This window comes from Carettochelys insculpta, chromosome 5 (assembly GCF_033958435.1).
Source record: "Carettochelys insculpta isolate YL-2023 chromosome 5, ASM3395843v1, whole genome shotgun sequence".
NCBI lineage: Eukaryota > Metazoa > Chordata > Testudines > Carettochelyidae > Carettochelys > Carettochelys insculpta.
Window position 1 is genome coordinate 66,290,036 of NC_134141.1, and position 26,893 is coordinate 66,316,928.

Consider the following 26,893-nt stretch of genomic DNA (forward strand, 5'->3'; position numbering starts at 1 on the left):
TGTAAATGAGTGGCGGTTCATTTTCATGTGAACTCAGTGCTAAAGACAAATGAAAGTTGCTATACTACCACTTTAGAGCTTGTTTTCTAAACTATTAAAAGATGTTAAATATCTTAGGTGAACTTTAAATCTGAGGTACACAAAATGGGTTCATAAGTTCCTTGCTGGGCCTTAGATTAGGATGATCCAAAGCCAACTTTGACAACACATTTTTTATGGGCGTACAAAAAAAATATTCAGTGTGGCCTAAGACAAAATGTTCTTGGCTCTACAGGACATTTTACAAAGGGAGGAACAGAGGAAAAACTGTCAAAGTGTGGGATGTACAGCAAATGCCTAACTTGGAGTTAAGCTAAGGCCAATTATTTTGAAGAGCGATAAGTGTATATTACTAAAAATTTAGCACAGAGAGAAATTGTCTCATAAGAATGCATTGCTGTAGGGCAGGTATTCTGAACTCTTTGACAATTGTAGGTGTGACAATCCAGTCTTCTTTCGGGTGAGTTAAATTGTATGAATGAGACTGTTACAGTGCTGCAGTGCTTAATTGTACTACAGCAACACCCATGCAAATTGACTTAAATAGGCACCAGGAGCTGTAGGTAGCCTGGTCTGGTGCCAAAGAATGTTGCACTTGCTGAATTTCAAGAGAATTCGTTAGGAGTTAAGTGAGTATTTAGGTTAGTTTTCAAGAAAGGGAAGACAAGTTAGCTAAATGTGTTGTGAGTGTGAGAAAATCCTTGACATGGAGTTGAAGCAAGGTCCCTGGTTTATCTAGGAAATAGAATGAAGGGCTGAATACCGATTAAATTTAGATGAAAGGCTCAGCTATCCTTCCCAAGAGCAATTAGCAAAATAGCAATATAGCTGTTGAGGGGTACTAATTTATTAATTAATTATTGTGGGAGCACATAGGCATGGCAGTCACACAGTACAACCATATAGTGCTAGGTGCTGTATAAATAGAACGGTCTGTTCCTTGTTTTCAGTGACAGATTGGGGATATGAGAAGACCTATCACATGACTGCAGACAGGTCTATGTCTAAAATCCTTTGTAGTTCAACCTAATTTTATGGCTTGATCCTGCAAACCTTTGTAACTTAACACCTGAGAATGGTTAATCTTTATGCAAAAAAAATTATCATGAATCAGTAGAAATAGTGCTGTATCTTTCTGCAGAATTATACCACTCATCACACATTTGTTATAATATAAATGTATAATGTGCAGGATGTGGGGAGCCCCATTCAGAGGGGGAGGTGCGTATGTGGCAGGTACCCCATGTAGCAGTTAAAATTTTGGTTGGGAGGAGATAAAAGGGGGTCATGCACCTCCTTCTGGCTGTTTCTACACATGCCACTTTCTTCAAAGGCCCCTCTGGAGACCCCTTCTTCCTGAAAATTTTTGGGAAAAAGGGGCCCCGGAAGAAGGACTTCCTTTCAGAAGACCCCCCTGAGGGCCACGCTTCTAAACGGTATTTTGGAGTCTGCAAGAACGTCTTCCAGACTCCAAATCCCGTGATCTTATGCTAATGTGGTGCGGAGAATTTGCATCCGCACCTCATTAGCATATTTCGGGCTGTTTATTAGCATGCCACTTTCTTTGCATGTGTAGAAACGGTCTCTGAGTGCTACTATGAGTTACCTGTGGTGCTAGAAATGGGTAATATGAAGTCCAGTAACGTGTCTGAGGTACAGTAATATGAAACGGTACACACACATTCCGTGCTGATGAACATACATCTGCAAAGATCGTAAAAAGAGATGGGCACTGCTTACCAGACTATACAGTCTCTTCAAAGGATATACTTATGCCTGGTTCTTAGAGATGGAAATTAGCCAAATGGATAGCTTGCTTGGAGAAAAACAAGTTATTTCTAGTGTTACCAAGGGAAAAGCTAAGTATGAAAGGGCTTATGAAAAGAAGAAAGGGAATATATTTTCTCTAAGTGCGGCTTGATAGTATTAACTTGTTTTATTAGCAATTTACTGTAATACAGCCTAAATATTGCACAATAACTTTGGTTCTGTTAATACCGTCAGAAACTGTAATGAGATTTGTGGCTTTCATTTCATTCCAGTTAACACTAATGCTGGTATCGTGCAATAAAAAAGTGTGCCAGTGTGGAAATACTGGTGCTCTTTTTGTGACACACAGGCTGTGTCTACACTACAAAATAACTTCAAAATTTCTTACTTCCAAGTTATACTTTGAAGGAAGGAACTTTGAAATAGAGCATCGACACACAAAATGCACCATCCCTTACTTCAGCGCAGGCTTCCCCCTACTTTGAAGTTAAGCATCTACACACAATTACGCCTACTTCGAAGTAAGGGACCAGGAAATAATGCAGGTATGGGTTTGCATGGCTGACAAGCTCTTCCAGGCTCTCAGCCAGCCGAGCCCTTAAAGGGTCCCTCAGAACACCCACACCCTACACATGCTTAGGACTGCCAGGCTGCAGACAGCAGCAGAGCACGTGCTGGGGAGAACAGCCAAGCAACATGCCTGCTCTCACTCTCCCCAAGAACAAGGTCCTCTCCACCCTGGCCTGCCTGCTGGCCATGCTGGTTTCCCTGATCTTCCAGTGGTATGGCCAGTTTGCCAGCCTGTGACCCTGCCTGCAGGCCCTGGCCATGGCACTGCTGCTCCTCCCCAGGCCCTTCCCATCCAGAACTAGTGGGCCTTTGCCACCACCAGTGAGTGGTGGGACCAGCTGGTGCTGGAGGACTGTGATGACAAGTGGTGGCTGAGGAGCTTTGGGATGACCCACCAGAAATTTGAAGATCTCTGCCTCTGGCTGGCCCCAGTCTTCCAGCACCAAGACACGTGGATGTGGCCAGCACTCCCGGGGCAGAAGAGGGTGGCCATCACCCTGTGGAGGCTTGCCACACCCAACAGTCTCTAATCTGTCAGCCACCAAGTTGGCATCCGAGAAGTGATGATTGAGGTAAGTCTGGCCCCCACCATGGACCCGCCTTCAGGACAAGGCTACTGGGCAGGGGGAATGGGTCACCTGATGGGCAGGGGGACCTCCTGGTCTGACATTCATGGACCTGTCTTCCTTCCCCCCCACCCCCACACAGGTTGTACAAGCCATCAACAGGGTGCTCTTGACACGAGTCATGACCCTGGGGGACCTGGATGGCACCCTCCCCAGGTTCGCGGACCTGGGCTTCCCCAGTTGTTTTGGAGCATGTGGTGATCTGGGCTTCAGACCACAGTGGGGGTGCCTACATTAACAGGGAGGGGTACCTCCTGGTGCTACTCCAGGCTCTAGTAGATGCAAGGGGCTGTTTCTAGGATGTGTGTGGGGTGGCCGGGCAGGACCCATAATGTCTGAGTGTTCTGGAACTCATGGCTAGGACGCCAGAGGCAGGAGTGCATGTATGTCCCCCAGTGGGAGCTCACAATGCACCCCTGCATCATGGCTGATGCTGTGTACCCGCTGTACCCATGGCTTATGTGGCCCTATACTGGACACACCATGCCAGCCCGGGACACCTTTAACAGGCACGGGCACAGTAGAGTGAGTGTTTGTTTGGAAGGCTGAAGAGGAGATTTAGCAGCCTCCTCACCAGGCTGGATGTTAGACTTGCAAACATCCTCTCAGTCATCACTGCCTGCTGTGCCTTCCACAACCTTGGGGAGGGCTGGCAGTAGTCCTTCATCCAGGGGTGGGCTGCGGACCTGGGCGCTGGGTATGAGCAGCTGCCCTCTATCCAGTGTCATGAGGCCCCCCCGATCCTCCCAGCCACTCTCTGCACCACAGGCCCCCCCACTCCCTCATCCCTAATGCTCCCACACTCGCTACTCTCCCACCAAGCACCAGGAACACGGGGTTAGGGTGGGAAAATGAAACTATAGTATTGGGGTAATAAACTTTTTGCAAAACCAAACTGAATGGCGTGTGAGACTAGTTACAGGAAACAGGAGGAATGGTCCACAGGAGGGAGGCGGGGGGCAACGTGGGGGGACTGCACTAGGAGGGGGGCTAGCTGGGGGAACTAAACTGGGAGGGGGTGAGGTGGGGGAAGGCTCAGTTGCCCAGGGACATGGGGGCTGGGAGCTGCGTCAGCCATGGCTGCCCCTACCACGCCAGGTCCAGGGCCCTCTGCAGGGCTGCAATGGGGCCGGGACCACAGGGAGGTAGGACTGGGGTGGGGGTGCTGCAGGCTCGGCCTCTGCAGAGTGTGCAGAGGGGGCCACTGGGGCTGAGCCAGGTGCGCCCACCTTGGTCAGCAGCCACTGAGCTAGCTCCAGGTGGGTCGATGGTGACACTTCTGCCACGTGCTGGGCAGCTGCGGTGGGGGCAGTTGCCAGAGGGGCTGTTGGCGGGGGGGGGTTGCTTGCAGGCTGGGCTGGCGAGTGGGCGGGCAGTTGGGCGAGGCAGGCAGCCAAGGCTTGGGCCATGGCGTCTAGGCTGCCAGCCAGCCGCACCCACACATCCTGCTGCATTGCCAGCCAGTCCTGGAGCACCCTGTTGATCTCCTGCATGACCGCCCAGTTGGCGGCCTCCTCCTCATTCCTCCAGTGCTGTCTGCAGGAGGCCCTGCCGCAGCCATGGGGGGGATGCAGGCTGGGGTGATGGAGTGGCCGTCTGGCCCTCTGTGGCTGTGGTCTGCTCCTGTGTGCTCTGGCGTCTTCCCCATGATGGACCTGTGGAGACAGGACACAGCCAGTTAGTACTGGGTCTGAACCTGGGGGTGGGGCAGCTGGGGCCTCCGCTCCCCTGCCACCCAGTGGCCCACGAGCCAGGTGGGATGCTGGGTATCCAGAGGTTCCCACCTGGCAAGGGTTGGCCTGTCTCCTCTTCCCTCGCCCATCCCCAGGCGTGTGGGCTGCAGTGCTGTTCCGGGTGAGCCCCATCCCCGTCCCTGACAACATCCCGCTCTTCTCATGTGTACCGGCTGCAACGTCCTAGGGCTTGGGCAAGATTTGGCTGGATGTCCCGGAGGGGAGGGCGAAGTTCAGGGTCCCGTTGCTGGAGCCCTCGTCATTTCCCTCGGTCTTGGATGGCCGCTCACTGTGGTGGGGCTCACGGCGCCTCATCCTCGCTGTCTGCAGGGGTGGTGTCCACCACATGCTCTGGGGTGGCCGTCTCCCTCAGCCCCAGGAGCCTGTGGAGCTCCTGGTAGTGGGGGCAGTGGACGGGCCGTGTCCCCATCTGTCTGGCAGTGTCATGGACCTTCATGTAGGTCTGTCTCTGTTCTTTTACTTTGATGCACATGCTGCTGCCAGTGGAGTCGGGGAGGCCTTCGGCGGTGAGCTTGCTGGCCAGTTGGTCAAAGGCTAATTTCATAGATGATACGTTTGCATTTATTGTCCTCTCGAAGGAGGCCTTAAGTCAATAGCTTGCAGTTCACTGGAGTGATTTTGTGTCTTCCCTACTCAAGCGAACTCTGTCTTGGGGTGGAAAGTGGAGAAGCAGCAAAATACCTTGATCCTGTTCGGTCCTCAATGCCCTCTGAGATCCTTCAGCCCTAGCTAATGTCAGGGGGGTGTTCAGCAACTTGAAGGATTGGGCTTTTATGATGCTTTTAAGTTGTCCTGCAATAAAATAAAACAACCCCCCCACTCCCCCCCCAAAAAAGCCCCACCCCCCTCATGTCTGACTGCATGCATTGACAGAGCAGTTATCTAATAACAGAGAAGCCTTAGTACTAAATCACCACCTAGAGCAGATAAGAGGCCCTCTGGATTGAAATCAAGGACTAGACCACACAATCTCTAATAGAAGAAATACTGGGCCAATAATCTAATTACAGTAGAAAGCCACAGTTTACATCCTTTCCTATAGACACTTTGACTTTTTATAAGAAAGCAAACTTCAATCTGTGCAGCTTTCAACCAGGTTTGTAGACTACAGTGGATTAGAGCTGGCAAGATAAATTATAGCCTTCCTGGCCAAGCAGTGCAAAATAGGATAGTTGGTTCACCATTAAGTGGTAATTCACAAATGCTAAATACCTGTTACTTTCTTCCAGGAATGCTCTTTAAAACAGTACGTATTCTTGCATACGTCTGGCAAGCCATGTCTATTTACCAGACTATTTTTAGGGGGAAAAGCCCATTTACAGCCTAATAATTCACTGTTACACCACAGTGCAAATGAGCGCAAACTGAGTATGAAATGGAAATAGTAGCATTTTACATCCACTGTGCCATTTTGTACATGTAACATAATGAGTCTGTTTCTCCATTGTTTTGTATGGCACATAGTCGCTTCTGTTTGTGAAAAGTGAATGCAAATCGTTACCACCCATACAAGTGATTGAATAATTATTCTTTACTTTCATTTTTCAATTTGCACAGGTATAAATGGCTCCCCAGGTTGTGAAACATGGGGACTCTGACTCTGTTTAGATTTGTTGCCTTTTGATATTTTGGGGTTTAAAAAAATCACACTGGAAAAAGAAACTTGACTGGAAAAAAAATCATAGTACCTTCTCTCACACCAATCTACAAACTATATTAAAAGCTTTTATCTGTTCTCCCCTCTTCTGATTGGTCCTCCTAAGACACAAAACCTTATGAAATGGTTTTTGAGTTCCCCCAGCAATGGTAAAGCAAATAGAATAGTAAATAGATGCCTGTCTGATGCCTTGAGACATCAGAGTCCTCAACTTGTGATATGCTTTTCTGTGTAACCTGTTCCTATTGATCATTTATGTGGAGATACAACAGGCTAGGTGAGATCAAATGTGCTAGTAAGTTTAGTCGTCACATATAGCTATGTACAAAGCAATTTACTCAGGATCCATGCTTGATGAATCGGGTACCAGGAATGAGGAAGCAATAAATAGACGTAACTTTTTAAGTTCCATGAGCAGAGCAAACAGATTTATATCACTACAGAAGAACATGGCATTTAACATTTCATTGAAAATGGAGTAGAACAAGAGACCTGCTTAAATATCTTTAAAAGAATCAACTCATAGACTGAGGCTGAGATTTCCATAGGAAGAGAACATAGTTATAGATCTTAAAGTTTGTCCTGGAAAGAAAAATCATTTTAAGATAATAAATTTATTAAAAAAAAAAAACAAAACCTTCACTCCTTTTTGCACATAGCTCACCACTCGGTGGGTGATCTCTCACACACACACAAAAGTGTGTTTTATTGATTCATTAATTTCCAGCAGACTTTTTCAGTAGTACCATTTGTGCAAATCTGAAACTTTTTTCAGTGTGCATTGTGAGAGGAATATTAATGTCTCATTCTGCATTTACCTGGCTAATTTACATATGTTTGTGTTCTACAGTAAATCACAAGAAAACCTACAGGGGAAAGGCTCAGCTCTGCTGACAACTAATAGGCTATCTTTTCTTTAGACTTGCACAAATTGAGAAATATTGCCTGCAGCAAACATAATGGAAAACTGCATTTTTAATGCTCCCACACATACTCTTTTCTTTACAAGTAGAAAGCAGGTGACTATTATTAAAAAATTAAACCTGCCGAAGCTCTTGAAGTGGTATGGGATATTGACAATTACATGCTTCTAGCTGTGGGAATTAAGATTTGAGAGTTATAGAGGGTTAAGTGGATATTGGTTTTGACTAATGGGACAGGTATTGAGCCTAAAAGAACTAAAGGAAATCAGAACTATACAAACTTTCTTCGTAAAGAGATTATCTGTAAGTTACAGTATCAAAAGAGCAGGAAAATGCCCAAACTTGAATTTCATAATGATCTTGTTCTGCATAATTGCCACGTGCTTTCTTCTCTTGGTACTGTTAAAAGGAGATACAAAAGATGCTGGAAGCAACCCTTTTGACTGGGTGTAGTGAGACCCAGATGGCTACATCTCCTTGTAGACAGCTTTTTATTTAGAACTGCAAGACATTTCAAGGTTAGATTTCATACTCTCAGCAAGGAGAGATCTTGGTCGGTTGGATGTTTGTTAGGTTTTCGTGGGTCAGAATCACTGTTCAGTGTGGTGGTTTGCTTCATGTATGTGCTGTTATTTTTGTGATGACCATAATGAACGGGGCTGTGGTATTCTAAATTGAACTCTATAGAAGTTTGCACTACAACAGGATTAGATCACATTAGCAAACCATAACATACAAGTGTTCTGTTACAGGGGCGAAAGAGATGAAATAGCAGTTTGTTTTTTTTGTTTGTTTTTTGTTTTAATTTTAGTCAGAACAAATAAACTTGCCTCTGGCCGTGTTTGTTAGACAGCAGTTTATAATTTTATAGCTTCAAGAATTATTTTAAGTAGTAACAGAGAGGGAGCCATGGGTGTGTCCCACGAAAGCTCACCTAATAAATTATTTTGCTAGTCTTTAAAGTGCTACTTGACTGCTTTTTATTTTAAGTAGCTTTGTTTGTAAAAGAAGCTTACAAAGTAGTAAGAGATCTTAATGTTTTTATTACCTCTTGAGCATGGAATGACAGGGTTGTGAAGACTTGTGGAAGACGAGTCATTCTGTTTAAATAAATAATAATTCTATGTCACTGGCATTATGTTCTGAAAAGAAGATTAAAATGTGAGACTCTCTGTACATTCTTTTCCTCTGCCAGGCTAATACAGCCCAGGGTGAATTGTGCATTGAATATTACATACATTTGTAATTCAAAATGCTGATTTAAACTTCATTCATCACAATTTATTTTTTGCTTTGTTTTCCATCAGGGTGTTCCCTGATTTGCATTTTTCTGAAAGTTTCAGGGTTATAATTAGACAGCCAGTGAGGGAAGAAGCAGAAACTCTTGATTACACGTGACTGTCAGTAGATGCTTTTGGTTGATAGAATTACAGAGTAACTTTGAAATGGTGTTCAACTCAGTTAGGGACAGAAACTCAGATAGGTATGTAATAGCTAAAGTGCCGCTGCTTGTCTAAAGAAATAGCTTAGACATAGCTCTTGCTATATAGTTAACTTATGGCACTAGCTGTGAGTTACTTTTAAAGTTTCCAAGACCTGTTTTCTTAAAGCCTTTGCTTTTAATTAAGACCATTCTCTGACTTGCTGCAACTCACATAAGGGATTTGGGGAGCTTAATGCACTGATTGAACCACATATCTATTCGAAGAAATGTTTTGATGCCTGTTCCCATTTGCGGCCATTCTGTGACTTTACTGCAGGTCTAAAGTAACTCTGATAAGATTACCTTGGTCAACTAGGATTTAAGCTGTCCAATTATATCTGTTATGTGATTGTATCCAGCAAATTGTAGCCATTGTGTAATATGATCTGATTGAATTTTTCAGTTGGGGGATGGAAGTTCTTGAGGTTTTTTTTCTGTTTAAGGTGGTCTGAACACAAACCAGATAGGTTTGTGTGAGTGTATATTTATGCCTCTATACACACGCACACAAGTATGTAGCATCAACTGTTTTCTTCAGAGACAATACTGTTAGTGATTACCAACAGACCTAATAAACTAGCATTTCTCCGTTTTGGGGCTGAAAAAAGAGATCGGGATTGGAAACAGAAATCATGTGCAGAATATTATGGTTTGATTCTAGATGCTGAGTGTGTGGAATCATTTCTCATTCCCTTAATTTTACTTATATGGCATAAAAATGGCAGCCACCGTGGTACGGACAAGAGAGCTTTTCCTATCTGTCCTGTCATTCTGGGCTGTAATTTCACTTCCCATGTGGATCTACTGCCATGCTTATGTCTGTCTGGTGTAGCTTAAAGGATGTGGTGCCAACCTCAAATGTTCAAAAATCATGAATGAGCCCCCTCCCCCCTCACAACATCATGAGGTTATTTTAGAAAGCCCGAAGTTTTAAAAAAAAAAAAAATACAATTAAACCAACCTGTTGGTTCTTACGTGGCTTCTGACTTTGGGACCATTAGAATGTACTTGCTTTCACTTCCAAAGTTTTCTCTGTGACCCTGAAAGAGAAAATGTTACAATTGTCAGTGAGAACTGAGATTGTCTCAGCTGCTTGAGAGGAAAACACCAAATTCTGTGAGAGTTGCACAAGAGGTGGCAACACTGCAAAGCTCTCTTTTTAGTCAAAACTCTTCTTGCTAACATTTGCTGGAGCTTGACTGAACTCTCCTCACTTTCTCACCCTACCCAGATAAGAGAATGTCTGCTGTTTGTATGAGATCCTTTTCCAAGCAGTTATTTTCCTTGTGCAATAAGGTTTTCTTCATTCCTCCCTCCGTCGGAATTTAATCATGTGGAATGCAGTGCATTGCTTAGGATGGATTGCTTTAGTGTCTGAGGTGTCTGGATCTTGGGACGAGCTTCTATTTGTACATATCTGATGGTACATATACTAAAGATCTATAGCAAGACCTGAGAGAAGAGTCCAAAGAGGAGACTTTTTGTAGCCGCATGTCTAATTTCAACAGATTCTAGCAACGGGGAAATGGCATCTTATCTTGAAGGTATACTACAGAAGCCCAGTGTATAGGTTGCTCCTAGAGGGAGGCTAGTTCACTCTCTCTTTTTTTCAGAAAAAGCAAGCAGTCCTCTAGCACCTTAAAGGTAATGAGCTTTCATGGGTAAGACCCACTTCTGCAGAGTTCACAGATTCTGCTTTCTCACAGCCTCATTCACAAGTAAGGATAAGTCTCCTTGAAGTTTTCTAAGGTCTGCCTCCAATTTTTCCGTCCTCGTTTGGAAAGTGGCCAGGAAAATATACAAAGGTCAGTCAGTGGCCGTTCCAGTAACACTTTGATGATGGTGGTCCTATTCACTTCAGTTAGGTGTTGAAGTCTATCAGTAGATCCTTCCGAACATAGTAAACCTGCTGCTACAGGGTTCTTGGGTTAATCCTGATCACCAGTGCCTAGAGCTTCCCACCTGAAGCTTCAGGGACTGTAAACTTGAGGCATTCTGTGATTAACTTCATTTGGGTCCTAGCTGAAATACTTTCCTCACCCCTTGGCCATGAAGATTATTATAAAATATGAATAGCGGTTTTCTTCAGAAGGATTTACAAAGATCATATTTAGATTCTAATCTTAGTAGCACATGTGCATCTTCTCCTCGGGCTGTGCTGTAGCTTTTGGTCACATTGGCAGTGTTTCTTCTTAGCTTGATTCACAATGCCTAGTTCCAAGTCACCCTGAGGACTCAGGGTTATGTGAGGGTAAAAACTCACTTTTAAACAACAGGATGGGGGCATGTGCTACAACTTGACTAGCTAAATTGCTTCAGGATGGTACCCAAACATTTGCATTGAAGAATAGATTGAGTTTAGGTCAGATTTAGCTAGCAAGTGTTTACTAAACTTGGCCTAAAAACTCTGCTTCCTAGTCAGGACCAAGTTTGTGACATGCCTAGTATTCAGGGCTCTGAAAGAGGGCGTCTAGTCCAGGGGCAGCCAATCAAGAAAATAACATCCACTAAAGGGCATTTTGCCGTGTTTTACCACCTGGCCCAGACTCTGTCTCCTGAAGAAAGGATTCAGGTAATCCCAAAGATTTTTGGTAGCTGGGTTTTATGGGATGAGAGGGCAAAGTATTTCAGAGGAAGAAGGAAACAGGTTTGGAAGACAAAGGCAGTAGTACTGGAAGGCCTGCTGCAGTTGGTGTAAAGAGGACAGATGATAGGACCCCTTAAAATCCATCCTGTGACATAGCTACTAATACATGTGGATCTCAAGTGTACACTAACAGGTCATGGTGTGGGTTTGTTGTTTTTGTTGTTTGTTTTTTGGAGGGGGAGATGTTTTTGTTAATTTTACTAGATAACTTGAACTCTACTAATTTCTAACTAAAAGAAATTAATTGCAGTAGCCTCGTTTGGCAGGCAGTTCTTAATTTCGCAGAAAGTGCAGGGAAATTACAACATGTCCCTTAATCATCTTGGTAGTTCAAACAGATGTGAGAGCAGAACAGTAAGTCACTTGATTTTTTTTTTTTTTCCTCTTGAAGGTAATAAAACGTTATGGGGAATGAGGAGTGTTATGCTTTTTTGAAAACTGTAAGCATGCAAAATAAATTATCTCCTTTGGGGGCAGAGGCGGAGCTCTTATCTCATGTCTGTCATCAAAGTGTGCATCTGTTCCTAGGTGGGAGAATATAACATGTAACTTACATTGTGGTCTGTGTACTTCTATCATGGAATTATCAACTGTAGGAAATTTACACACTCATGTTGCCATTTTTGAGGAAGGAGGGCTAGGTAGGATGCCTCTTTTTAAAAATGTTTTTCAAAAGAAATCAGACCAGCAAATATTAATTATCTGTGTACCCTGTGCTTCTAGTTGTGGCAGTGCAGGAAATAAACAATACTGGAAGTGTATTCAAAGCACCACTTTTCTGTTTTTCCAGATAAAATGTTAATCCCATTTATCACAGAACTGCCTTCACCACAGTTAGCAAACTGCTCTAATAAATAACAATAAACCCATGTAATCTTGTCTGTGAAACAGAGTAACATTTTCCAGACTTAAAATGTAAGGGCTACATTTTGCCTTTAAATAAGAGTAGGTACCTTGCTGGATCATTTTGGACATCATTTTCTCACAAGATAGAACTGTAAGTTCTGAACCACGTACATCATGGGTGTCTAACCTTTTGGCTTGCCTGGGCCACATTGAGTGAAGAGAAATTGTCTTGGGCCACATATAAAATATATAATATAGTTAATGTATATAAATCACATAATAATGTTAAAAGTTTACAATCTTGTGGGGCCGCATTACTAGCTGTCCAGGGCCGCGGGTTGGACACGCCTGACGTACATGTTAGGCTCTGCTTAAGCAAGCAGTGGAAATGGTTAGCTGTAGAATGTAATCAACACTTCTATATTAGAAAGCCAGGAGTAGATACAGTGTGTTTTTCTATAAATAATCCAAGGCTATGTACGTAGTCTAAACAAAGTTTTCAGTAGTTGCATGTATACGGTCATGATGCCACAGGAAGGGCATAATTTCCTGGATGTAACCACAGAGTGCAAATATTGTGCCCTAAATAACACACCAGTTACTATAAATGTCAGTAGAGGGAGTTTTCTGAGTTTGATTTAGTGAGAGCCTACAGCTAAGCCAGCTGTTAGCACTTCTTAATAGCTTGTCATTGTGCACAAGAAGGGAAAAGCATCATTTCTCTATATTTTTGTCTTGTGATTAAAAGGGGAAGATGATCTCTCATGTACTTGCAAATGGTATGGAATCAGAGCACCAGTTCTGCATAATTTCTTTCTATTGGTTGCATAGTGACTTGGCTGGCATTGAGGCCAGCCCCAGAGGCAAGGAATCTAGGGAATGAGGAAAAGGTATTTTTAAGCTAGCTCAGAGTGCTTCAAGTATACTGTACCCTCACAGAGAGTGTGTGAATTCATGTTTTTGTGGGTAAGTCTTTTTAGTTATCTGTCACACACAGGATGACACAGTTAATAAAAACAGACATAACAGAAGTGGGAGACAGAACAAAATCACTTTTCTCCAAAAAAAATCTTCTTGTAAACCAGGACAAACTCCCAACAGTTGTCATTTCCTGGAACACAAAACCACTTGCTGTCAGCCAGTATGTAGCTCTTTAAATTCCTGTGGATTCCGTGTATTGAAATAAAAATTCTTTGCAACACTATGGGTTACATTTTCTGCTACAACCTCTGATTTTTGTGGCCATGAAAAGGTGCCCAAAAGTGTTTGCAGATGAGGAATGTTCTGTGAGAGTGTAGATTTGCATGCTGAGTGCAAGTGACTAGATCCTCACTGTGTATGCACAGATACTATTGCGTTTACAATGTTATACTCTCAAATATTTGTCGTTGCCAAAGACAGTTTGAAACCAGTAAAAAATTTACTTCAAGAGATGTATGCTGTCCTCTTCTGGGTATGTAATTTTCAGTACTTACCATGCATTCTAAGGACAGACTAGCCCCTTAAATGACAGAAGTTGTGTGTAGCTGCATTTGTCATGGGGAAACCAGTAGACACTAACTGTTGTTGTCCTCAAATTATCTTTTGCACAGTGTGAAATTTAGTATTATGTCCCTGTTATTAATACAGTACTTTTTTCTCTTTGGGTATTGCCTATATAGTGACGTAATCTGAATGGCAACTAGGAGGTGGCTAGTTTAGTTTCAGAGGATGGGAAAGAGGGCAAGTTTTGAGTAGATCCTGCATATTGCTGGCAGACAAGTTTTAGGATCATAAGAAGCACTGTTACCTTAGCTAAGGCAGGGCAGGTTATGTTAATTTTTTGTTCTGATAATTTTTTATAGTCACGCCCTACTTTTTCATTTTAGCTGTTCTGGCCCCCTGAAACTGACCAATATCGAGACTATTTTTTGTTTTAGCAAGCTCAGAAGGATCCATTTAACTGTGAGTTTGGGGAAAATAGTGTGTCATTTCCCAAAGTGAGCACCTGGAGTACAAATTAGTGTTATATAGGCTATTGAGAACAAGGGTTAGGAAGGGAGAGGGAGATTAAAACTTTCTAAAATATCCTGTGCTTTGTTTTTCTCTTTTTTTTTTATAGAGACATAAAATATAGAAATGTAGGACTGGAAAAGACCTCAATAGGTTGCCTATGGGAGACTAAATAATAACCAGGCCATTCCTAACAGGTGTTTATTATAGTTGGCCTGCAGTGTTTGGCTTGCACTTGCAAAGCCAAGGTATCCAGGTACTTGTCTTCGTCGTTCCTTTCTTCATATGGTAGAGCCAGGGAACATGTGTATTCCATTCAGAGGACTGGAAGATTTGCCCTTAAAATAAAGAATAACTGTGTTTTTACTCTTTGTCTTCTTTTGCAGCTTCTGCTATCCCAGATCATGGAAGGAGGTCCTGTCTAAAGCTTAAAGTCTTTGTGCGGCCAGCAAGTAAGTTCTTTAGATCAAGCTTTAAAGGGTGGCTTTATAGCGCATGCTTTAACGTGCGGTCTAGTAAACAGCGATAAACCTTTTTTTTTTGGTTTTGTTTTTATTTCCTGTTAAATCTTGTGTGGTATTTGTTCTGTATAGCAGCATTTTGTGTTTCAATTTTCATCATATTTTCTTATCATTCTTCATAAAGCTTTTTGTTTTATTACCTAGCATTTGCTAACTTGTTGTTTCTTAAATTGTTTTACAAATGGAGGACTATACTGGCATTTGGACAAGTGCCATACACTTTAAAATATAAAGATATTTGTCTATATACACATATATAAAAATAGAGAGACAGAGAAAAGATAGAAAAAAAGGAAAGTGGGGAGTTTAAGGGTGTCTCACTAACATATTTGGCTGTTATCTCTATTTTTGTTATAGACAGCTGTATGAAAACTATAGGTGTTCATGATCGTGTTTTCGATGTTAACGACAAAGTAGAAAATTCATTAGAACCAGCAGGTTAGTATGCTTAGAGAATCTCTTTTAACAAATGCGTCTGTCCCTCTGGTGCTTCAGTACTTTTTTTCCTCTCTTTCTCTCTGCATGCTTTGCATGATATAATTGCTCTGCTTTGGCTCATTTCTAGCAGTGCTAATATTGCTTATGGTATATCTCATTCCTACAGTATCATTGTGTAATGCATGGGAGACAAAATGTTGCTTTTTTGTGACATATGAGTTAATAAAATCCAGCACCCAAATGTAAAGTCTCCAGAAAACTGTCCAGAAGTCACTGTCTGTATGAACCCATGTGCCCAGCATGCTGATGAACCACTCTACTAACTGGGTCCAGAGTTTTTTAGAAAGCTAGCAAATGTATGAACTGTAAATATTCTGGTTTCATGTGGTTTGTGTGCACATTTAAAAGGGATCGGGTTACTGCTTATTTAATACCAATGCATGACACAGGCATGTAACTGATGAAAGTTAATGTTTCCCCAAAATATTCATTTGTACACTTGTTAGGCAAAATGTTGTTGTTATAAATTTTCCCATCTAGTTTTTACAAGAGATGTGTAATCATGTCACCAGTCTAAATAAGAGAAAAAATATATTCCAAAAACTCGTGGCTTCTCTTTTATCAAAGTGTAATTGCCTTGAAAACAAAGAGAATGATTGTACCACCATATAGTTCCCTCGTCCTCCTCGTCTACTCCACCCAAGTACAATAAGTCAAATTAATGTTGGCCGTGAAAATGTACATGTGCACGTGCGCGTGTGTGTGTTTATTTGTGGCACAGATTTAGACACGTGTTTAACTTTAAGAAGGTAACAATCCCCATTGACTTTAGTGGGACTACATGGGATTAAAATTAAGCATGTGTATAAGTCTCTGGAGAATCAGGACCTAAATGCTTATTTTTAGAGACACGCACACATAATAGTGCATTGCTAATTGAAAATGGGTAATTAAACACACTATACAAAAGTTACACATACACAAATTTTAATGCATACTTCAGGGAGCACACTACGAGCACCTTTTTCCTTTTGACATGAAGAGACAAATTAATTTTTTCTTTCCTCTGTTTTGCTATGGAATATAGTGGCTGACACTTTCAGCTAAAATAGCCTATTAGACAGCAAAATAAATAAGACTTTAAAGAAATTTACCAGACTGAATGATATTCTTCTGGACATACACTATCCTTTTTTTTTTTCCTCAAGAGGGTATTCAGGGCTCTCTAAACTGTGTTGATTTTTTGGAACCACCTAGATTCTGTAAACAAATGAGAATTTAAATGTGTGCTGACTTCAACCAATGTATTTTTGTCACAATAAATTTGTAGTTCTATTATTTTAGCATGCTCCTTCTAAAGGAGACCATTAGAGCAAATTTCTGTCTAACTGTTCATAAGGTAAGAATTCAGAAGTCTGCTGTGTTTTTTTCCTGATATGAAATATAGTGGATACTTGATAATTAGTACATACACCCTTTGTTAATGGTTTGCTGCAAAGACTTTAGTCTGAGTGACACCAATAACTAGTAAGTGCTTATAGGAAAGATAGAGAGCCTCACTCTTACAGGTGCTGAGCACCTGCAGTTCTTATTGGCTCTGTAACACCTACTTCACATGCTCCCAGAAGCAAATCTTAAGAGGAGAGTGGGCAGTGGGGAAGCTAAACCTCATGGAGGGCATCAGAGATGGAGTGGAGTGGTGCCGTCAGGAAGAAAGATGGGCTTAATAAGAAATTTATATTTAGAACACATCAGTTGCCAGAAGAAACCTCTGTGCTCCAGAACATTGCATATTCACAAAATTATTTGAGCATTCCCCATTGGACAATTAACCATTCCTGGATCTGACAGTTTGCTGACATGCTTGTTTATTATTAGGAAGTAAGAGAGTTGATGTTGTGGCATGCTGTCTGCGCTGTGTACTAATTTACCTGTCCTTGGAATGCATTTGTCTGTTTTGTGTCTTCTCGCATTGTCTGCCACCATATTCTGTCACAAAAGGACATGAGGGTTGGGGCAGGTCAGGAACACGTTGTACAACTGCCTATCTTTTTCTATCTAGAAATCACTCTTGTAAAAATTGAGCACTTCTGTGATGACCTTCCAGGGTTGAAACAGTGTTTGTTCATAATCAGGAAACAATGGGAAGTAGACAAGTGAAAAGTCACTTCTTAATTTCAGAATCTGGGTTTGTAAATTTTCGGAGCCATAAAATGCAGCAAAATAAAAATGGCAGTGCTAAAATACATTCTTTCAAATGAATTTACATCCAGTCATTCAGACCAGAATTAGATCTTCAAGGTATAATTTAAGATCATGTTATCTAGAAAATTCGTATTTAAGATGATTGTACTGAAGTATGGTTGATTTCCATTTCCTACCTTCGAAGATGGCAGTGAAGTTCTAGTTTCCTAGTTTAGCTTTCCTTTTCGTTAAGAAAGGTCAGACTCTTCTCCTAACTATGTTAGATCGTACAAGGTTTTAACAGCACAAATGCAACTAGTACTAATATTTATAAAGCAATATGAAAACCACAGATAAAAGGTGTTCTACTATGAAAGTGCAAAGAGACATTGAGATCATCTTGCTAAAAAGCCCAGATGCTGCTTTGAAAAAAAGTACCCCTTAATGTTACTGTTAGAAAACAGTTCTGTTTTGAAAAGTGGCTTTACAAAAATGTTATCACAGGGTATGTCATCTGTTCAGTCCAAGTGGTTTCAAAACCAGATTTGTTTCATTTACAAGTAAAAAGATTTTTTATTTTGTTTTTGTTTAACAGAATTGCCAGTGCTGCACTCACCATGGGGTCTGTAACTCAAGCCGCCATTTGAATAATCACACATGACAAATTCTGCCTTTATTTACACCAATGGTTCTCAAACTTTTGGGCCAGTGGCCCACCCTGCTCAATGCAAACCTTTCCATGGACCACCAGCCAGCCATGCTTTAAGAGGAGGGGCAAGTCCCAATCCTCCAGCCCACCTGCAAGATGGTTGCAGACCACCAGTGGTCCACAGACCATACTTTGAGAACCACTGATTTACACCAAGGCAGCCCTGTTGTCTTTAGTGATATTTCTGGGGTGTGACTGAGGCCATAATTTCATGGCAAAGAGGGTTGTACAGGGAATCATAGGCGGCCCAGGAAATGGAACTTCGTTTGTGATTTTACTGATGATATAGGAGACAGCAGAGAATGCATTTCATTCCTCCCGATTTGGTTTGATAGTCGTGAGTAAATTTTTCCACAAAACTGAGCACATTGGGTCTCTGAACGTACAACTGGGAGCAGGTCATATGATTAGGAAGAGCAGGGCTTTTTTTCCTGTTGGAACGCACCCGAACAGAGTTTTGGCATCTATTTTCAAGCTGCACTGAGTGGGGCTGCTCCAGCTGTGTGGGGTGGGGTCCCCACAACAGCAGAGGTCCCCAGCCATGCAGCGAGGGGGATCCGGCGGTTCCTCTGGCCACAGCGGGCTCCAGTGGCTCCTCCAGCAGTGTTGGTTCCTTTAGTGAGTCATGGGCATTTTTTTTGAGGGGGGTGGGTTGGGTCTACGGGAGCCTAGCAGGGATTGGTGGGCAGTAAGCCCTCTATTTAATGGACTTTTGGCTCTTCCTGCCATTAGTCCATTAAATCTAGGTTTACTGTATTTTCATTAAAATTGAACACCCCAATCCTTAGGAGGAATTATCAGACTTGAGTTCTGGCACCTTTTTCCCCGCTAGAAAAATGCATTGAGGAAGAGGCTATTCTTACACTGTAACTAACCAGAGTGTGTTCTCAATGAAAGGCTCTTTTAAGAAACCTTTTGTTCATAAAGTATCAATGTGACACTGCTATATGTGTAAATCATAAGTAAAAATGAGGACATCACTTTTGGTCCCTAGGACCTTCTGACCCAGTTATCACTGGAGCTAGTGCAGTTTTAAACTATCTGTTGCTGTTACAAACTGTAATTTGTAAAGTGCTTTGCAACGAGAGCTGTTGGAAAAAAGATACCATGGGCCTGAGCCAAAACCCATTTAAGTCAATGAAAGTTTTTTTGCCATGTATAACTGAAAGTATGTCAGTCCAGCACTGAAGGCACTACTCTGACATGCCTCCTGTTGACTTTAGTGACAGTTTCATTTAAATGAAAGACTGCGTTTGTTCCGTTGTCATGTAACATAAGTATAGTATCATGATATGCTTCAGCTTTTTCTCTGGGCAATTTGTCATGAATCAAGCCTTTGCTAGTCAAGTTGGTAGAGAGATTCCAGTGACTTCAGATTGGGTCTAAAGAACCCATGGACCCAAAATCGTACTTCCTTTAGGATTTTACTATTCTGTGCACTTGCATGTTGGGTACTATTACAATCTAAACAGGGTTTTTATTGAAGCTGCTTTTAAACTAACACTTTCAAAGCAATTTGGCATTTTTAGCACTATGATTATCACCAGGGTCATTTAGGAAAGTTGCACAGCTCACAATCTATAGTCCCGGCAATGTAATTTGTGTACATAGGAGCTACTTGACTTACCATGGGAAATGCAGACCCATCTTGAATAAAATGCAGCAGTTGTATAGTGTACTAATTTGTAAGCAACTGTGAATTTTCCTGTGAAACTTTTTTATTTGGAGTGGGTCTGAATAAACTCTCTCAAGTTATCAATAATATTATTTTTAGCTCACTGCATTTTTTTGAGGAGTCACTAATTTAATTCATTTATTTGGAAGAAAATTCGCATCCAACACTAATGCTTTTATGGGCAGTTCAGGACAGATGAAAATTAAATTACTGAAGTTCAATAACTTAACTGTTGATATACGTAGTTGTGTAACGGAAATGGTAAAATCATCCACAACGATATCAGACAGTTTAATGTTATCTGTATACAATGTCTTTAAATTGTCTTATTGTGTAATACTTAAATTGATTTTGAAACAAAATAGTCAAACAGATTTTCAGTGTCAGAAATTTAACAGCTTATAGAAAGAGAGATTGTTCTGTTCATCATTTTTTACTGCTAACGTACATGCACTTTGTACTATTTTTCCGGTGATGCTGGTTCTTTTACATTAATTTTAGATTTCACATAGTATCTGAGTAATCTGGGATCTGCAATAGACAGGAAAATTTATGAAGAGTTTTCAAGGTTTGCATGTTTTCAAGTTTTGCAGACCAGTGAATCACTGTTAGCAATTTTTCTTGCATTCAGACTTCTGAGGAAAAAAATAGAGAGCTTCTTGCCTCATTTTTTGTAGACCCCTAACTCCAGTTGACTGCACTGGAAGTTTTGCAGATGGAGTGGAATCAGAGGCCAACATTCAAACTTACAATCCTAAAGGAAGACTCCTTAATGTATACCTAGGTACCTAAGCAAAGGGTCTGAACTTCAAAAGCTCTAAGCACCAGCAGTTCCCACTGAAGCATCTTTGAAAATCAGGCATATATATTTAGCTGTCAGAATAAGGCTTTAGGGGGCTAAAATTAGAAACTCACCTTTTCACAGATTCGAAGGCCAGGAGGACCCATTGTAGTCAGACCTCCTGCAAATGTGAGCCATACTGTTTTGTTTTAGGGGCAATCCTGCATTTCTTATCCTGGCAAAAGCCACCAAAGCTTCATTTTTTGCTCCCATTGTCTTGAGTGGGAGTCTTGCCAGAAGAAGAAATGAACAAGGAATGCAAGATTTGTCCCCAAGTTTGTTACATATTTAGTTATGACCTACTCATGAAAGTCACTGGTGGCACAAGGTTCGCTGCCCTGTTTCAGAAAGGGTACTGAAGCCTGTTTATGGCAGGCTGCTGGAAAAGGGCTTATTAAGGGTGCAAATCTTCACTGAAACGTATGCTTTCTGTTTGAACAGATGATACTGTACATGAGTCAGCCGAGCCATCCCGTGGTGAGAATGCCGCACAGACCCCGAGGATATCCAGTTGGCTTTTGGCAACCCTACTGTTTCTGCTGGCTATGCTTTTGACATTATAGCACAGTATATTCCAGAAACCTGTCACAGAAAAAACATCAGGGTCTTGGAACATCAAAGATCCACCTAACTGCTCCTCCCAAGAAAGGGACTTTATATTGGTTTTGCGGATGTCAAATTGGGTTTTTTTGTTTGTTTTTATTTTGTTTTGTTTTGTTTTTTTCTTTCAGCCTGAACTATGAGCAAGAATGTGAGGGGGATAACTAGATTCAGTCTCCAACCTTTCCCTCTGACTTTCCTTGACCTCTCCAAAAGTCGAAGGACTCAAAGTGAAAATGCCAAATTATAACAGTGATACTAGTGATTCTTACTTGCCTCTGCGTTCTCCTTTAAGAAGTCATCTCTGCTAGCTCACTGTGTCATCTGTATGTGGCTATGGAAGAATAGTGGCAGATGCAGTCAGTGAAGGATAAGGAGCCTGAGTGGAAGCCCAGGAGGGTTTTACTCTCCAATACAATATTTATGCCTTCTTGTTCAGTACTGTAAGATGATCATGCAAAGCATCGTGCCACCCTGTCACAACTGGAGAGGAGCTATTAAGAATGGATATAACACTATTTCCTCTAGGAGTTTCTAAATGAACAGGCTTCTAAAAGGAAGAGACACTGTTTCTTGCAAGATTGTCTTGAAACACCATGGACAGTAAAGACCTGTGCTCCACAGCAGAAGCTCTGTCTTCAGAAAAAAATTATTTAGGAATGCTAGCACACAGCAAGCAAGGTCAGATTTAGGAAACGTTGTGAGTGCTGTGTGGGGGCTGTGAGTGCCTCTATTTCCTTTTACGTAGATAGTGCACAACAGATTATTTCCTTTCAAAACAGATCACCATGGTGCTACAGCTTTTTTTTTTTTTTCTTGAAATGCAAAGAGGCATATTTTTGTGAGTAAAGTGACCTTCCCCAGGGCTGACTTAGTAGCTGATAACCTTGTGTGTAGCTCTAGGTGACAATGTCTTCTAGGGAGAGGACTTCAATGGCCAGAGGAAACAGGTTGGGGGCACTGGATATTCAGCGTGCCCTTGATTTGTCTCCCTGGAATTTCCGCCACCATGGGATTTTAAAAAAAAAAAAAAGAGAGAGAGAGAAATCCATCCAAAGCCAGGACAGTCATTCGGCATTTTTGGAAGAGTGTGGGCGGGGTGGGGATGGGAGGAAAAGCATTTGAAAGCATGGAATACAAATTCAAGTGTTGATTTTATATCTTTTCCCTTTCCAACACAGTTTGAAGAGTAAAGGAAATATGTTTATCGGCAGGAGATAAACTAGATGGGCTCCCAAAGACGTTAACAAAATATTTTTTTAAAAATCCGGTAGAATAGAAAATACATTATTTAGATATACTTTATGCTGAGAGTGAGTATATATGCTTATCCTATTTAAACGTGAGAAAAGTGGTAAACATTGATGCAGTTAGGAAAATGGAACTGTTTTGTTTGATGACATTGTGAGGATAACCCTGTTTAAGGAATCTGAGCATGGCCATGAAAGGACTCAAGAAGTCATTCACCAGGAAATACAAGCCGTGGGTTTTCTATGGACAGGGCTGCCATGATCTATGAACTCTGAAGTGTAGTCAAGGTAAGGTGTCAGACCAATATCAAAACAAAGCCTTTCAAACAAAAACTGATGATTACAATTATGGTGAATGTGGACAAAAAAGGAACACATGCCAACGAACAAGTGATTTTACATATTCATTCTACAAAAAAAAAGTTAAAATGAAAAGAGGTTGATAACAGGCTGCATTTTTTGAATATAACTATAAATTAAATAAAATAAGAACCACTTCCTAGAATTTTAAACCATCTGTGATCCAGTAAAGAGAAAAAGCAGCACACGCTAACCCAAAGTCTGGTGTTCCCTGATATTCTACATAAAGATTATTCAGATATTTTTGTCAGAAGTCCAAAGATATAGTTAAAGTCCAGACTCCAGTGCAAATAATTTTAAAAAAGTCACTAAGGGATGATGATTAAAAATATTTCTGGGCACATTCAAAAGCATCTGGCAGTCCTGACTTGACGCACAGTCTACTGACTGACTACCCCCATGCAGTTCAGACATTGATGCAGAAGCTGCCTCTGAGTTAGGATCAAGGAAATTTCTACTAATATCAAACACACTTGATGAAAAACCACAGTCTAGACACTGAAGAAAATCACCATTTCATTACCATACTGTCAGTACATTTCCTTTTCTTCAGCATATATATTTGGTACGCAAGCTAATGTTTCCTTCAACTGAGAATTGTAGAACTGTGGGGGGCAATGGGCCGAAGGATGAATACACACACCCTGTAATAGGCAGAGAATAGATAATATCGTGAGGTAAGAATATTAAAAACATTCATATTGGTCGCAATTAGTTACATTAATAGTGTTGATTTTATTTTAGAAGGGGTGAATTTCATTGTGTTCTACCATTTGTCTAGGAATGACAATTAACTTTCAAAACCATAGGTTTACTTTGATGTCTAAATTTGGGGGCGGGGGTATTCCAGTGAGGCCATGGATGGGAAGGTGAGGTGGCCAGTTCTGTGGCTGCCTCAGGCTTGCAATGGGAAGGGGACAGTGCCCCGCATCTCATCCAAGTTATGCCCATGTTCAAAACAGCAAATGTTTTTCGGTGGTGTTTGTCATAGTGAAATTCAGTCCTTTATTTTACCACATTGCCATTGTGAACTTAAGCATTGCAAGACTATCACAGCTGACAGACGGCTACACTACACAGAATTATGTAACTACGCATTGCAAGCCTGCCAAGCATTAGCTTGGGTACTTGATGGGATCAGGCAATTCCAGTCATATCAAGTAAGGGAGTGCGTTAAACCCTGATTTTCTGGTATGTGTTAGGTTGAGCTGCAAAAGTCTGGAAGCTCTGAAGGATGTTGGTGAATGTTTAAGCGCTGACAGCCTCTTACCCCCACCCTGCACACACCCACCCTATGAAATCTGAGGGACTAATTTTGCAACAGCCATCTCTCAGCCCACATAGTTAACCCCTGTGACCTGTCCTCCTGGTCACCAAGGGCTCAGCAACATGAAGCAGGGAAATAAAGATCAGTCTGTTTAGTGGATACTGTGTATCCTTTAATAGGCAAGGTAAAATTTTGTGTTAGTTTAGAATATTGTTTTGTACTGTACTTTCTTGGATGGCAAATGAAAGACAAATAAAACTTAAAAAAAAAAAAAGCTATGTTCTTTAAATTCTGTATTTAGCAACCTCTGTTGTATATAGTGTTTGATAATAAAGTATTAATTTGATTCTTATGTCTTTTGTAAGTGAGAACAATAGACTTTCAGGATATTAAAAATGTGCATTGATTATAAGACGGAGCTTTGAAGCATCAAGTGTAACTATGGCTGAGAACTGAGTTGTAAGGGGCCATGACTCTGCATAATACAGGACTCATCTGTGAAAACTTTTCACATGATCTCCAGACTTCACAATGTCAAGACCTGGAACAACATGACTTTTAATGATCAATGTTTTGTCCTCAGTGTTTAAAGGTCTGACGTTACAGCGTGATTTTTTTTGTGTGTGTGTGTTTGGGTTTTTTTTTTTTTGTTCTGTTTTGGATGTTTTTTTAACATGTTGGTTTCTAAAAGGCTTTGGGGATTGTACGACTCTTCTACTCCTTTGTATTCTTTATCCTTTGTTTTATGTTTTTCTTCTGTGTTTTCCTTACCCACCATGGTAAGGTGGGTAAACTGCCCCATGGATAGTTTAAAAAACAAAAACAAAAAAACAGAAGGGATCTTGCCAGTATCATGTGTGACATGTTCATGGACTTGATTCCAAAACAACAAGTAGCAGATGCAGGAGGGTCAAATGTGGATTATTTCCTTTCCTGTATGATTGTGAAGGAAAGGGATTGTATTTGTACCTGTTGAATTTTCCTAGAAACTGAACTTTACTTACTGCCTCATGATAGCAACTTTTGTGTCAGTTTCAGAAAATAGTTTAACTTTCCCCCTCTATTCATTACACTCAGATTTGTGCTCACCAGTTTTACTTTACAACTCCCCACTTTACTCCCCTCCCACTCCTTCTTTTAATTTGGAGCAGTGAATGGGCAGATCTGTTTCTGGTTTGGCATCACTGAGTTTTTCCCATGCATTTGTCCCTGAGCTTCTCGGATGTGAAACAAATCTCCCTACAATAGGCTTGCTGCCATTGTCTGTACAGTTTAATAGATGCTGGCATGTTGGAGGTTACCCATGAATCTGCAAAATCCGCTTTCCATGCTTACTCTTGACACCCCATTGAAGCCACTCATTGTGTGTGCATCTGGGTATGAAAGTCCAGCTCAGTGTGGTCCTGTGCTTATACTGCCCTGCTTTGCAGTTTCTTTGCACTTATTCATTGAGTGCTGTTTTTTAAATGCTTACATTATATGAACTTAAAAGAAAATGTTTAAAAAAAAAAAACAACCCATAAGATCTGTATTTGTATATACACGTGTCCGTACAATTATACCTAAATAAAAATTAAAGATTTTCATCATTTTAATTGGTTCTCTTAGGCTACATTTTTGTTCACTGAATGATGCCTTTATTTCAGGGGCTATTTGTACTTTGTCTTACGTATTTGTGGCCAATGGAAGGCAGTAAGGGAAAGGCTATGGAATGTGAGGAAAGCCCTCTGTGCAGTGACAAATTGCCGGGAGCTGTACCCCTCAACACCCTGGCTGGTGTGCTAAACTCCAGCAGCTGTGAGATTCTTCACCCCCTCATGTATGTGTTCATAGCCTTTCAGAGTACTTGGGAGAGGAGGGAATTGTGTCTTCCAAATGCAGGAATGTTATTACCTTATTTATGTTATTGCTTTTGCTCTGTACTGGAGCATTTTAACAACCTTCTTTCTGGCCCTTGGGATGATGTTCTCAAGTTCTAAGGCAAGTATTCCACTTACAGAAGAACAGGTGCGAGGAGCATATAAACAGGGTAGATGCACATGGTGCCCCTTTATCCGTGACAATTACCTGACTGACAAAGAGATGGTGGGGAGGTGGTAGCAGCTTTAACATGTTTAAAAAAGGAGTGAGAGCTGTGGGAGCCTCGGGTCAAGTGGGAAGAGTTTGAGGGGGCTGCTTTCCTCTTCCCCCCCACATTCTTGCAGTGCCTCTGAAAATATGTAAGACTGGATTAGCTAAAATTAGTACTCTTCTCTGAATCTGTTTTTCATCATACCTCTTCTAGGATCACATAATAGGTGCAGCAGCTTAACCTGAGAAATTAGGGCATGTGGGAGCTGGGGGATACATATTGAAACCTTCAATATTCACACCCCATGCATTTCAAAACTCAACTATAATTATACCATGTTAGCATGAAACTCTTTGAAAGCTTTTTATTACAGGCACTTAGCTGACAAGGCAGCAAGTACTAATTATAACGTACTGTGACCTCTGTTACAAATGAGGAGTGACAACTTCATGGGAAGAGAAGTGGTGTATGTGAGTGCTTAGTCCAAAGAGTTGTTACACTGGACTCGTGCCTGTGGAATTGTGATCTTACAACCCGGACAGGACTATAAGTGACACATGTTCAGTATGTCTGAACATAATAACCATGTCCAAAAATTACCCTGCTGTTTGACACGCTAATAGCCTTGGCTCAAAAGTCACTGCTTTTGCTGTAAATGGCTTTGAGTTCA

The 26,893-nt window shown here is 41.4% G+C and overlaps 1 protein-coding gene and 1 long non-coding RNA gene across 3 annotated transcripts in view; one reads left to right on the forward strand and one right to left on the reverse strand.

The window, feature by feature from the left end:
- The window catches only part of LOC142013625 (uncharacterized), a 70,543-nt gene extending 60,419 nt beyond the window's left edge, over nucleotides 1-10,124 (reverse strand). Inside the window, exons 1-2 of the long non-coding RNA XR_012645739.1 lie at nucleotides 10,050-10,124; nucleotides 9,784-9,862 (exon numbers count right to left, since the gene is read on the reverse strand). This is a non-coding gene — a long non-coding RNA (uncharacterized LOC142013625). The remainder of the gene's footprint in view (nucleotides 1-9,783; nucleotides 9,863-10,049) is intronic.
- EFNA5 (ephrin A5) overlaps nucleotides 1-25,747 on the forward strand; it is a 304,384-nt gene extending 278,637 nt beyond the window's left edge. The window contains exons 3-5 of one of the 2 annotated variants that reach the window (XM_074995264.1): nucleotides 14,694-14,759; nucleotides 15,186-15,266; nucleotides 21,117-25,747. In XM_074995264.1, the coding sequence (XP_074851365.1) occupies nucleotides 14,694-14,759; nucleotides 15,186-15,266; nucleotides 21,117-21,238 (269 nt within the window). In that variant the 3' untranslated portion in view covers nucleotides 21,239-25,747. The remainder of the gene's footprint in view (nucleotides 1-14,693; nucleotides 14,760-15,185; nucleotides 15,267-21,116) is intronic. The other variant, XM_074995265.1, reaches the window with a different exon arrangement.
- Nucleotides 25,748-26,893: the final 1,146 nt, after the last annotated feature.